Source organism: Coregonus lavaretus (genome assembly GCF_964263955.1).
Source record: "Coregonus lavaretus genome assembly, chromosome: 8".
Taxonomy (NCBI): Eukaryota; Metazoa; Chordata; class Actinopteri; order Salmoniformes; family Salmonidae; genus Coregonus; species Coregonus lavaretus.
The window spans coordinates 43157204-43170329 of NC_139995.1; the positions used below are offsets into that span (position 1 = coordinate 43157204).

Below are 13126 nucleotides of genomic sequence, written 5' to 3' on the forward strand. Positions count from 1 at the left end.
ACTCTATTAACTGTCTGTTCACTCTCTTATCCTCCTCTTCCTCCTCCTCTCTCTTAGGTCTGTCTGGTAACCCAGTGGATCTGGAGAAGCGCCACACAGCGTTTGGGAAGAACTTCATCCCTCCTAAGCAGCCTAAGTCCTTCCTGGCGCTGGTGTGGGAGGCTCTACAGGATGTTACTCTAATCATCCTGGAGATTGCTGCCGTCATCTCCCTGGGCCTGTCCTTCTACCACCCCCCTGGGGGAGATAGCGAACGTGAGTAGTACACCCTAACCCATGGCAGTTAGAACGGGTGGGAGGGGTGGGGACTGGGGCATGAAGGGAGAATTGAGGGTTTGCAAATGTTTTAATTTCCTGTTCCACTGACCTGGTCGTGTTGTGGTCTTGTATCACTGACCTGGTCGTGTTGTGGTCTTGTATCACTGACCTGGTCGTGTTGTGGTCTTGTATCACTGACCTGGTCGTGTTGTGGTCTTGTATCACTGACCTGGTCGTGTTGTGGTCTTGTATCACTGACCTGGTCGTGTTGTGGTCTTGTATCACTGACCTGGTCGTGTTGTGGTCTTGTATCACTGACCTGGTCGTGTTGTGGTCTTGTATCACTGACCTGGTCGTGTTGTGGTCTTGTATCACTGACCTGGTCGTGTTGTGGTCTTGTATTACTGACCTGGTCGTGTTGTGGTCTTGTTTTACTGACCTGGTCGTGTTGTGGTCTTGTATTACTGACCTGGTCGTGTTGTGGTCTTGTATCACTGACCTGGTCGTGTTGTGGTCTTGTATTACTGACCTGGTTGTGACCTGATCATGTTGTGGTGCTGTGTTCTGCTTTCCCCAGTGTGTGGTGAGACAGCGTCTGGAGTGGAGGATGAAGGCGAGGCGCAGGCGGGCTGGATCGAGGGCGCCGCCATCTTGTTCTCTGTTGCCATCGTTGTCTTGGTAACGGCATTTAATGACTGGAGCAAGGAGAAGCAGTTCCGCGGGCTGCAGAGCCGAATCGAGCAGGAGCAGAAGTTCACCGTCATCCGCAAAGGCCAGGTCATCCAGATCCCTGTGTCCGAACTAGTGACGGGAGACATTGCCCAGATCAAATACGGTAAGACATGGTTCAGATAAAATAAAAGCTATCACTTGAATGAAACATGCTGTGACATTCCCCTTCCATTGGAAGTATTTGAAAGTATTTTCTAATAAATTACTATAAATAGCCTACTATTTGAAAGTATTAACAAATACTTATTTCCAAATAGGCCTACATTATTTAAAATACCAAACCGACCTGGTTCAAATGCATGGGAGTATTAAAGTATTTGTATAAATACTGTGTATTTGAGTATTTTCAAATACATGCCAATACATTACAAGTGTATTTCCAAATACATTCCAATATTCAACTACTTGTTTTGAAATAAAAAATATCCAAATACTTACCTCCAAATTATTCTGAAAGTAAATGAAATACCCTAAATAGAATTTGAACCTAGGTCTGGATACAGTGAACCAATATGATGAGGTAACACATTGACCAAATGTACAAAGGTACGGAATATGGTGAGACATTGTATATCACAGTCATATAACTGTGTAACTGTTTCCTAGGTGATCTTCTGCCAGCTGATGGTATCCTGATCCAGGGAAACGACCTGAAGATTGACGAAAGCTCTCTGACCGGTGAATCAGACCAAGTCAGGAAGTCCCTGGAGAAAGACCCCATGCTGCTGTCCGGTGAGAGCGCCTATTCATAATATCACTATTATCAGACATTCACTATCCCAGTCAGGACCTCTGTTGTTTTAAATGATAACATATGATGTGTGATTCAGTATGGAGACTGAAAATGGAGGACACAATGGAATAACATACAGCATAGTCATTCATACATACAGCACAGTCATTCATACATATAGCACAGTCATTCATACATATAGCACAGTCATTCATACATACATACATACATACATACAGCACAGTCATTCATACGTATAGCACAGCCATTCATACATATAGCACAGTCATTCATACATACATACATACATACATATAGCACAGTCATTCATACATATAGCACAGTCATTCATACATACATACATACATACATACAGCACAGTCATTCATACGTATAGCACAGCCATTCATACATACAGTACAGTCATTCATACAGTGAGGGAAAAAAGTAGTTGATCCCTTGCTGATTTTGTGCTTTTGCCCACTGACAAAGTATCAGTCTATAATTGTAATGGTAGGTTTATTTGAACAGTGAGAGACAGAATAACAACAAAAAAATCCAGAAAAATGCATGTCAAAAATGTATTTGACCCCTCTGCCAAACATGACTTTGTGATTGCCAACAAGGGTTTTGCCACCAAGTACTGAGGTCAGACGTTTCTTGTAGTTGGCCACCAGGTTTGCAAACATCTCAGGAGGGATTTTGTCCCACTCCTCTTTGCAGATCTTCTCCAAGTCATTAAGGTTTCGAGGCTGACGTTTGGCAACTCAAACCTTCAGCTCCCTCCACATATTTTCTATGGGATTAAGGTCTGGAGACTGGCTAGGCCACTCCAGGACCTTAATGTGCTTCTTCTTGAGCCACTCCTTTGTTGCCTTGGCCGTGTGTTTTGGTTCATTGTCATGCTGGAATACCCATCCACGACCCATTTTCAATGCCCTGGCTGAGGGAAGGAGGTTCTCACCCAAGATTTGACGGTGCTTTGATGCGGTGAAGTTGTCTGTCCCCTTAGCAGAAAAACACCCCCAAAGCATAATGTTTCCACCTCCATGTTTGACGGTGGGGCTGGTGTTCTTGGGGTCATAGGCAGCATTCCTCCTCCTCCAAACACGGCGAGTTGAGTTGATGCCAAAGAGCTCCATTTTGGTCTCATCTGACCACAACACTTTCACCCAGTTCTCCTCTGAATCATTCAGATGTTCATTGGCAAACTTCAGAAGGGCATGTATATGTGCTTTCTTGAGCAGGGGGACCTTGCGGGCGCTGCAGGATTTCAGTCCTTCACGGCGTAGTGTGTTACCAATTGTTTTCTTGGTGACTATGGTCCCAGCTGCCTTGAGATCATTGACAAGATCCTCCCGTGTAGTTCTGGGCTGATTCCTCACCGTTCTCATGATCATTGCAACTCCACGAGGTGAGACCTTGCATGGAGCCCCTGGCCGAGGGAGATTGACAGTTCTTTTGTGTTCCTTCCATTTGCGAATAATCGCACCAACTGTTGTCACCTTCTCACCAAGCTGCTTGGTGATGGTCTTGTAGCCCATTCCAGCCTTGTGTAGGTCTACAATCTTGTGCCTGACATCCTTGGAGAGCTCTTTGGTCTTGGCCATGGTGGAGAGTTTGGAATCTGATTGATTGATTGCTTCTGTGGACAGGTGTCTTTTATACAGGTAACAAACTGAGATTAGGAGCACTCCCTTTAAGAGTGTGCTCCTAATCTCAGCTCGTTACCTGTATAAAAGACACCTGGGAGCCAGAAATCTTTCTGATTGAGAGGGGGTCAAATACTTATTTCCCTCATTTAAAATGCAAATCAATTTATAACATTTTTGACATGCGTTGTTCTGGATTTTTTTGTTGTTATTCTGTCTCTCACTGTTCAAATAAACCTACTATTAAAATTATAGACTGATAATTTCTTTGTCAGTGGGCAAACATACAAAATCAGCAGGGGATCAAATACTTTTTTCCCTCACTGTACATACAGTGATTCATACATACAACACAGTCATTCATACATACAACACAGCCATTCATACGTACAGCACAGTCATTCATACGTACAGCACAGTCATTCATACGTACAGCACAGTCATTCATACATATAACACAGTCATGACCTTTCCGTTAATGTGCTAGTATCTAATTTATCTTCTCTCTCTCTCTCCTTCCCCACTCTCTTCTTATCCTCTCTCTTTCTCCCCCTTCCCTCCCTTCCTCCACCAGGCACCCATGTGATGGAGGGTTCAGGTAGAATGATGGTGTCTGCAGTGGGTCTCAACTCCCAGACTGGAATCATCTTCACTCTGCTTGGGGCGGGAGACTGCGACGAGGAAAAGAAGATCAAGAAAGGTGAGAGATGGGGGGGGGGGGGAACGAGGACAAATGCACATCGCCACGGTAACAGTTCACAGAGTCAGTGACTGGCTTTTTCCCCAATCTATCTCCTGTCTGTGTGTTTCTATCTGCTGAGCTATCCTTGTCTTTCTACGTGAGCTCTCTGTTTGCTGGTTCCCTGAGGTAAGATTCTAGTGGAAGGACGAGTTACTGCAGTCTGTTGAACTCTAGAATGATGTAAAGAAAGATGGGACAGCCATGATAAACACTGTACTATGGAGGCCAGAGGTTCCATTCAGTTTCATTGACATCGCTGTCTTATTCTTATTTATCTAATCCCTGGTGTTAGTTTTCTCATCCAAGCCAAGGCCCTTTCTAGACCACTCCTTCGTAGGAGTGGTTCTGTTCTGTTCATGGACGATTGGGTGGTCATTCTATGCCACAGACCCACTGTCAGGAAAAACGGATTTCCACTCTTTCATCCCTCCCTTTTGTATCTGTTCTAATTAAACAACACTAAGGCCTCCAGTACAGTTAATCTACGTATCTATCAACATGGTCTCTAATGAGCTTGTGTTCCATACTAACACTTAGCTGGGTTTTCTTTTCTGTTGGGTAAGAGTTTTTTTGCTACGATTTTTTGTTTTTCAGGCATTCATTCTAAAGGGGCTGAATGCGCCAGCTCAGAGGAGGGAGCTGCAAGACAACGACTCATTCCATTTGGCATCTTTAGTCATCACAAAATTAGACTGTGATTTCAATTGTTCATGAAACCGTAGAGCACAGCCGTCATGATCTTAATGTTATGGGTTTATTAGAGAGTAGATCAGACCAAGTACAGGCTAGTTAGTTACACACGCACACACTGGCTGCAGCACAGGCACGCACACTGGGTGTTGAACTGTCGGTCTTCCTCTAAGACAGGTGTATACAGCGAGGATGGAGGCAGAGAGCAGACACACTTAGAAGCACACACACACTAACACACCTCCCCCTCACATTCACACACAGACTCAGACATACTCACCTTCCTTACGCTCACTCATGCAAACACACTTTCCCTTCACACACACACACGAAGACTGTCAAACACTTACACACACACCTCTCTGCCACAGACACACATACTGATACAGTGACTCAGAGAGCAGAGGAGAGGGGGCAGAGTGGCCGACTGAGGCTTCAAGGCTTGCTGCTGCTCAGCTGTCAACTGCTACACACACACACACCTCCCTTCACCATCACTCTCAGGCAGAAATGACTGCTTCCCCTAATGTCAAGACAGGGCCATGAGTGAGTGGATGGTAGGTGTGTGTGTGGTGCATGCATGTTCTTATAAACGTATTTCTGTTAGTTACACATGTATTGATTGAAACAGACAAGAGCCCATTGTCACCAGTAACAGATCCTGCTGTCTGTGGATGGATGCTCTATATTACTCTACAGCCTTAAACCAACTAGTGTTCTCTCTCCTCTGACGGCCCGTTCCAGCCCCCAACACACATGTGAATTTATATTGTTTTGATCTTCTGTTTTGTTTTGTTTTGGTTTTATGATTTTTTATTTCCTTTAAGCCATGTTATCAGCATTCCGCACTCTCTCTCTGTCTGAACAGGTAAAAAACAAGGACCCCCCGAAAATCGCAACAAAGGTAACCCCTCCCTCCATCCCTCCCTCCCCCCTTCCATTCAGCAGCAGTCTGGGAGTTTCGTGTCAGTCTTTTCTCTCACTCTCTCCCTCTCTCTCTCATGCTCACGCTTCCCTCCACCTGCTGAAAAGGGGAGGTTCTTCTCGCCTCGCTTTACCTGTGAATGGATGCAACTCTCACCCGCCACTGGCCACAGAGAGAGAATTGTGGTTAGCCGTCAATGCTACTATTGTAGACAGATATCCATCTCAAAGCTACCTAGGGTTAGCATTCAGCGCTACTGTTGTAGACTATATCCTTCAGAGCTATGAGGGGTTAGTATAACACAACTGTAGTCAACCCTTATCCCTCACAGAGCTTCCCAGGGTTATCCTTCTTTATCCTTCTGTTGTAGACTACTACAGGTATATCTGTCTGGGAAGCTCTGTGAGGGATAAGGGTTGACTACAGTTGTGTTATACTAACCCTATATGGGGTTAAAATAGCACAAGAACTCCAGTAAAGTTGTATTTCCTTCTAGAGCTAAATGGGGTTAGCTTTACCTTGCTCACAGAGCTGCTAAAGGGTTAGTTCTACTAACCCCATATAATAAGTTGCACCAACTTCACATGCTATGTTTAGATGGACACCCGGGGTGTTGTAGCTCCTGCAGCTTGCCTGGCCTGGACAGGTCCACCCTCCATGTGGTGTGTCGTCCAGAACTCATCCAAGCGGTCTACCCCCCCCCCCCCTCACAGACCCTCCCCAGCCCTCCTGCCCTCTCCTCTCTCCTTCCCCTTGCCCTTGGACTTTATCACTAGTAAACAGCTTCTCTCGTCTCTAGCATGGAGTGGTAGCTAATGCTAGAGTAAAAGTCTGCTAAATGGCATATTATTTATATTATTATTAAAAGAACATTAAATTAATTGGGACAGGTTGACTCGACCTACATTCACAACAGGAAATATATATTCTGAAAACGTCCACATACTGATTTTAATTCAGTAGTTTACCCAGTGTAGTAGCTTTATGGACGCCATGTAATCTCTGGCTCCTGAGAGGAAATGGAATAGGAGTGGTAGGACCCCTGATATCATGTTTCAGGGTCTGGGAATTTGGTAATCGTTTTTGGGTTTAGTTTAAAAAAGAAGGGATCTAAACAGATTTATAATAGACATTCTATCTAGAATTATAATATAAATTCTACTATTCTATCTATCTAAAGCTAACTCCAGAACTAGGGTCTAGGGATTAGGGAGACTGTACTAACTCTGGGAAGTGGCTCAGTGTGGGAGTTGCACCCTGACATTATCAATGGGCTGTGGATTGTTGTCTGTTCTGTTTTTGTATTCTGTTTCTTTTCTCTCACTGTTGCCTCTTTCCAGGATGTTGCTCAGGACCTCATGCTGTCTCGTACTCTCTTCTCGCGATCACTGTTTGACGCTACCTCTCTTTCCTTATTTTTCTCTGTCTCTTTCGCAAATAAAAACTACCTCTGGAGATGTGCAACCTCCTCTTCTACCTCCTCCTCCTTTTCTTTTTGTGGTGGTTGTATCTCTCTGCTTTGTTTTTTTGTTCTCTTTTATTCAGTTTGTCAGTATCTTTGTTTGAGTTAATTTTTTTTGGTAACACACTCGCCCCCCCCCTCTTCGTCGTGGTCCGTGCTGCGTCTGTAAGTGCTGTGCATCCGTCAGTGAGTCAGTCCGCCCGTGCATCAGTCTGCCAGTCCAGTCAGTGTGTGGCTGTGTTCAGTCTGATGGGTCTGGTCTAATGGGTTTTATGTTGGGACTGGTGGCCTACTCTGAGGGGTGGCAGAGTCACTATGTTCAATACAAGGGACTTCATATACAGACATTTTAGGAGTGTGAGAAAAAAACATGACAGCAAAAATGACATAGTACCAGTCAAAAGTTTGGACACACCTACTCATTCAAGGGTTTTTCTTTATTAAAAACTATTTTTTACATTGTAGAATTATAGTGAAGACATCAAAAATATGAAATAACACATATGAAATCATGTAGTAACCAAAAAAAGTGTTAAACAAATCAAAATATATTTTATATTTTAGTTTCTTCAAATAGCCACCCTTTGCCTTGATGACAGCTTGGCACACTCTTGGCAGTCTCTCAATCAGCTTCACCTGGAATGCTTTTCCAACAGTCTTGAAGGAGCTCCCATTTTTTATTTTTTTTATTTTATTTCACCTTTATTTAACCAGGTAAGCCAGTTGAGAACAGGTTCTCATTTACAACTGCGACCTGGCCAAGATAAAGCAAAGTAGTGCAATAAAAACAACACAGAGTTACATATGGGGTAAAAAACATAAAGTCAGAAATACAACAGAAAATATATATACAGTGTGTGCAAATGTAGCAAGTTATGGAGGTAAGGCAATAAATAGGCTATAGTGCAGAATAATTACAATAGTATTAACACTGGAATGCTAGATGTGCAAGAGATTATGTGCAAATAGAGATACTGGGGTGCAAAAGAGCAAAATAAATAACAATATAGGGATGAGGTAGTTGGGTGGGCTAATTTCAGATGGGCTGTGTACAGGTGCAGTGATCGGTAAGGTGCTCTGACAACTGATGCTTAAAGTTATTGAGGGAGATAAGAGTCTCCAGCTTCAGAGATTTTTGCAATTCGTTCCAGTCATTGGCAGCAGAGAACTGGAAGGAATGGCGGCCAAAGGAGGTGTTGGCTTTGGGAATGACCAGTGAGATATACCTGCTGGAGCGCAGACTACGGGTGGGTGCTGCTATGGTGACCAATGAGCTAAGATAAGGCGGGGATTTGCCTAGCAGTGATTTATAGATGGCCTGGAGCCAGTGGGTTTGACGACGAACATGTAGTGAGGACCAGCCAACAAGAGCGTACAGGTCACAGTGGTGGGTAGTGTATGGGGCTTTGGAGACAAAACGGATGGCACTGTGATAGACTACATCCAATTTGCTGAGTAGAGTGTTGGAGGCTATTTTGTAAATTACATCGCCGAAGTCAAGGATCGGTAGGATAGTCAGTTTTACGAGGGCATGTTTGGCAGCATGAGTGAAGGAGGCTTTATTGCGAAATAGGAAGCCGATTCTAGATTTAACTTTGGATTGGAGATTCTTTATGTGAGTCTGGAAGTTGAGTTTACAGTCTAACCAGACACCTAGGTATTTGTAGTTGTCCACATACTCTAGGTCAGACCCGTCGAGAGTGGTGATTCTAGTCGGGTGGGCGGGTGCCAGCAGCGTTCGATTGAAAAGCATGCATTTAGTTTTACTAGTGTTTAAGAGCAGTTGGAGGCTACTGAAGGATTGTTGTATGGCATTGAAGCTCGTTTGGAGGTTTGTTAACACAGTGTCCAATGAAGGGCCAGATGCATACAAAATGGTGTCGTCTGCGTAGAGGTGGATCTGAGAGTCACCAGCAGCAAGAGCGACATCATTGATATACACGGAGAAAAGTGTCGGCCCAAGAATTGAACCCTGTGGCACCCCCATAGAGACTGCCATAGGTCCAGACAACAGGCCCTCCGATTTGACACACTGAACTATATCTGAGAAGTAGTTGGTGAACCAGGCGAGGCAGTCATTTGAGAAACCAAGGCTATTTAGTCTGCCAATAAGAATGCGGTGGTTGACAGAGTCGAAAGCCTTGGCCAGGTCGATGAAGACGGCTGCACAGTACTGTCATGTATGCTGAGCACTTGTTGGCTGCTTTTCCTTCACTCTGCCATCCGACTCATCCCAAACCATCTCAATTGTGTTGAGGTCTGGGGATTGTGGAGGCCAGGTCATCTGATGCGGCTCTCCATCACTCTCCTTCTTGGTAAAATAGCCCTTACTCAGCCTGGAGGTGTGTTGGGTCATTTTCCTGTTGAAAAACAAATGATAGTCCCACTAAGCCCAAACCAGATGGGATGGCGTATCGCTGCAGAATGCTGTGGTAGCCATGCTGGTTAAGTGTGCCTTGAATTCTAAATAAATCACAGACAGTGTCACCAGCAAAGCACCCCCACACCATAACACCTCCTCCTCCATGCTTTACGGTGGTAACTACACATGCAGAGATCATCCGTTCACCCACACCCCGTCTCACAAAGACACAGCGGTTTGAACAAAACATTTCCAATTTGGACTCCAGACCAAAGGACACATTTCCACCGGTCTATTGTCCATTGCTTGTGTTTCTTGGCCCAAGCAGGTCTCTTCTTATTATTGGTGTCCTTTAGTAGTGGTTTCTTTGCAGCAATTCGACCATGAAGGCCTGATTCACACAGTCCCCTCTGAACAGCTGATGTTGAGATGTGTCTCTATGAACTTATCCTCTGCAGCAGAGGTAAATCTGGGTCTTACATTCCTGTGGCGGTCCTCATGAGAGCCAGTTTCATCATAGCGCTTGATGGTTTTTGCGACTGCACTTGAAGAAACTTTCAAAGTTCTTGAAATGTTCCGTATTGGCTGACCTTCATGTCTTAAAGTAATGATGGACTGTCGTTTCTCTTTGCTTATTTGAGCAGTTCTTGCCATAGTATGGTCTTGGTCTTTTACCAAATAGGGCTATCTTCTGTATACCCCCCCTACCGTGTCACAACACAACTGATTGGCTAAAATGCATTAAGAAGGAAAGAAATTCCACAAATTAACTTTTAAGAAGGCACACCTGTTAATTGAAATGCATTCCAGGTGACTACCTCATGAAGCTGGTTGAGAGAATTTCAAGAGTGTGCAAAGTTGTCATCAAGGCAAAGGGTGGCTATTTGAATAATCTCAAATATAAAATATATTTTGATTTGTTTAACAAATTTTTTGGTTACTACATGCCAAATGTGTTATTTCATAGTTGTGATGTCTTCACTATTATTCTACAATGTAGAAAATAGTAAAAATAAATAAAAACCCTTCAATGAGTAGGTGTGTCCAAACTTTTGACTAGTAGTGTAGGTACAAAATGATCCGACTAGATTGTAAATTGACTGGTGTTGAGTGTTGCATGGGCCACAAATAGAATCCATAGCAATGCATATGACGCTGATTACCATAGAATACTGATATCTTTATTCATCTTTTACTTTAGCACCTTTATTAGACTCACCCTTAGATATTGTGAAGTATTTCTACTGTAAAAGAGACAGAGCTAGAGAACAAACAGAGCAAATATAAGCTATTGAAGTGGTGAAATGCAAATATCTTATTTGCATTTGTAAAACATGACTGAGCTCAGTAGCAGAGATTAAATATGTTCAGTTGACAATCCCCCGCAAAGGAACCATTGTAGAATTTACAACCTGTATCTCGATTTTCTGAATATATTCTCTGTTATACGTATGCTGTAAAACTGTGTCCATAGACTCTTCTTGCTGCATTTCCATGGAGACTTACCCCCACACCAGTGTGTTGCCAGTGTTTTATGTTAATGTTTACTCTAGTGTAATTGTGTGTCCATCTGGAGAGTGACACTAAAGACTTGTGTAGAGCAGAATCACACCCTCTGCATCATCAACACAGTTGCTATGTGAGAAGGTGTTCACAGTTAGCCATTGTTATGTAAATGCAGCTGAAAAGTACCAGTGGCCTGGCTTTGGCCCCAGGTGAGACACGGGTGCCGGCCCGTATAGATGGAAACAGAAAAATCTGAGCCTTTTGGCTGAAACACTGGGGTAAATCCTGTATGGAAATGCGCCATCTGGGACAAGTTGTATAGTGTTAAATTGCTGCTACAAATCAGTTTTGTATAATTAAATCCTTACTTTTATCTCAAGCATTTCCTGAAGAATTCTGTGTTGTGTGTTTACTCTTTCCAATACTTCCCTGTTTTCGTAATGTTTATTTTATGCATTTGAGTATTTAAACAATCAATCAGTTAATTATTGAGTACTAATTTTACTTTAATGTAGAATAAATCACATTTGCTGAACTCTCCAAACTGACAGCTAACAAATAATAACAGCAGTGTTGATCACATTAAGGGATCTGTTCTGGTTTAAGAGATTAAGTGATCCACAGCTGAGTTGGTTTAGTGGATCACTGCTCAGGACCTGAGTCTGGTGGTCTGGTGACCGTGTTTCTGTCTCTCTTCCAACCGTAACTGAACCACAACCTCTCTGTGTCTCTCTACCCTTCACCCCAACCCCTCCTCGATCCCCCTTCTTCCTGCCTCCTCCTTTTTGGAATGTCTGTTCCTGCTCCTCTCCCCAACCCCCCAAAACCGCACCACCAACCATCTCCAACCTCATATCACTACCCTCTTTACCCTCCCCAAACTTTTCCACCACACTAATTGCCATCCTCCACCTCCCTCTACCCTACCTATTTCCCCATCCCTCTACCCTGTCCCATAGCTAAGACCCAGGACGGCATTGCCCTGGAGATCCAGCCCCTGAAGAGTGAGGTTGAGTCCGAGGAGAAGGAGCCGGAGGTGGAGGTCAAACAGGTGAAGAGGGTTCAGATCACAAAGAAGGAGAAGTCTGTGCTGCAGGGCAAACTCACCAAACTGGCCGTGCTGATCGGGAAGGCAGGTGAGGACAGAGGCAGAGATACACGTATACACAGGCACACATAGAGACACACGCACATACACAGAAAGATAGATACATTTTACACACACACACACACACACACACACACACACACACACACACACACACACACACACACACACACACAGACCATGCAGATCGGGAAGGCAGGTACAGTGCCTTACAAAAGTATTCATCCCCCTTGGCGGTTTTCCTATTTTGTTGCATTACAACCTGTAATTTAAATTGAATTTTATTTGGATTTCATGTAATGGACATACACAAAATAGTCCAAATTGGTGAAGTGAAATTTAAAAAATAACTTGTTTCAAAAAATTCGTACAAAATAAATAACGGAAAAGTGGTGCGTGCATATGTATTCACCCCCTTTGCTATGAAGCCCCTAAATAAGATCTGGTGCAGCCAATTACCTTCAGAAGTCACATAATTAGTTAAATGAAGTCCACCTGTGTGCAATCTAAGTGTCACATGATCTGTCACATGATCTCAGTATATATACACCTGTTCTGAAAGGCCCCAGAGTCTGCAACACCACTAAGCAAGGGGCACCACCAAGCAAGCGGCACCATGAAGACCAAGGAGCTCTCCAAACAGGTCAGGGACAAAGTTGTGGAGAAGTACAGATCAGGGTTGGGTTATAAAAAAATATCCAAAACTTTGAACATCTCACAGAGCACCATTAAATCCATTATTAAAAAATGGAAAGAATATGGCACCACAACAAACCTGCCAAGAGAGGGCCGCCCACCGAAACTCACGGACCAGGCAAGGAGGGAATTAATCAGAGAGGCAACAAAGAGACCAAAGATAACCCTGAAGGATCTGCAAAGCTCCACAGCGGAGATTGGAGTATATGTCCATAGTACCACTTTAAGCCGTACACTCCACAGAGCTGGGCTTTACGGAA

At 43.8% G+C, this 13126-nt stretch overlaps 1 protein-coding gene across 1 annotated transcript in view; it reads left to right on the forward strand.

Moving 5' to 3' along the window:
• LOC311133504 (plasma membrane calcium-transporting ATPase 1-like) overlaps window positions 1-13126 on the forward strand; it is a 182613-nt gene that overhangs the window by 108361 nt on the left and 61126 nt on the right. The window contains exons 3-8 of the mRNA XM_084167000.1: window positions 58-255; window positions 836-1093; window positions 1597-1722; window positions 3950-4075; window positions 5676-5711; window positions 12022-12198. Of these exons, the coding sequence (XP_084023126.1) occupies window positions 58-255; window positions 836-1093; window positions 1597-1722; window positions 3950-4075; window positions 5676-5711; window positions 12022-12198 (921 nt within the window). The remainder of the gene's footprint in view (window positions 1-57; window positions 256-835; window positions 1094-1596; window positions 1723-3949; window positions 4076-5675; window positions 5712-12021; window positions 12199-13126) is intronic.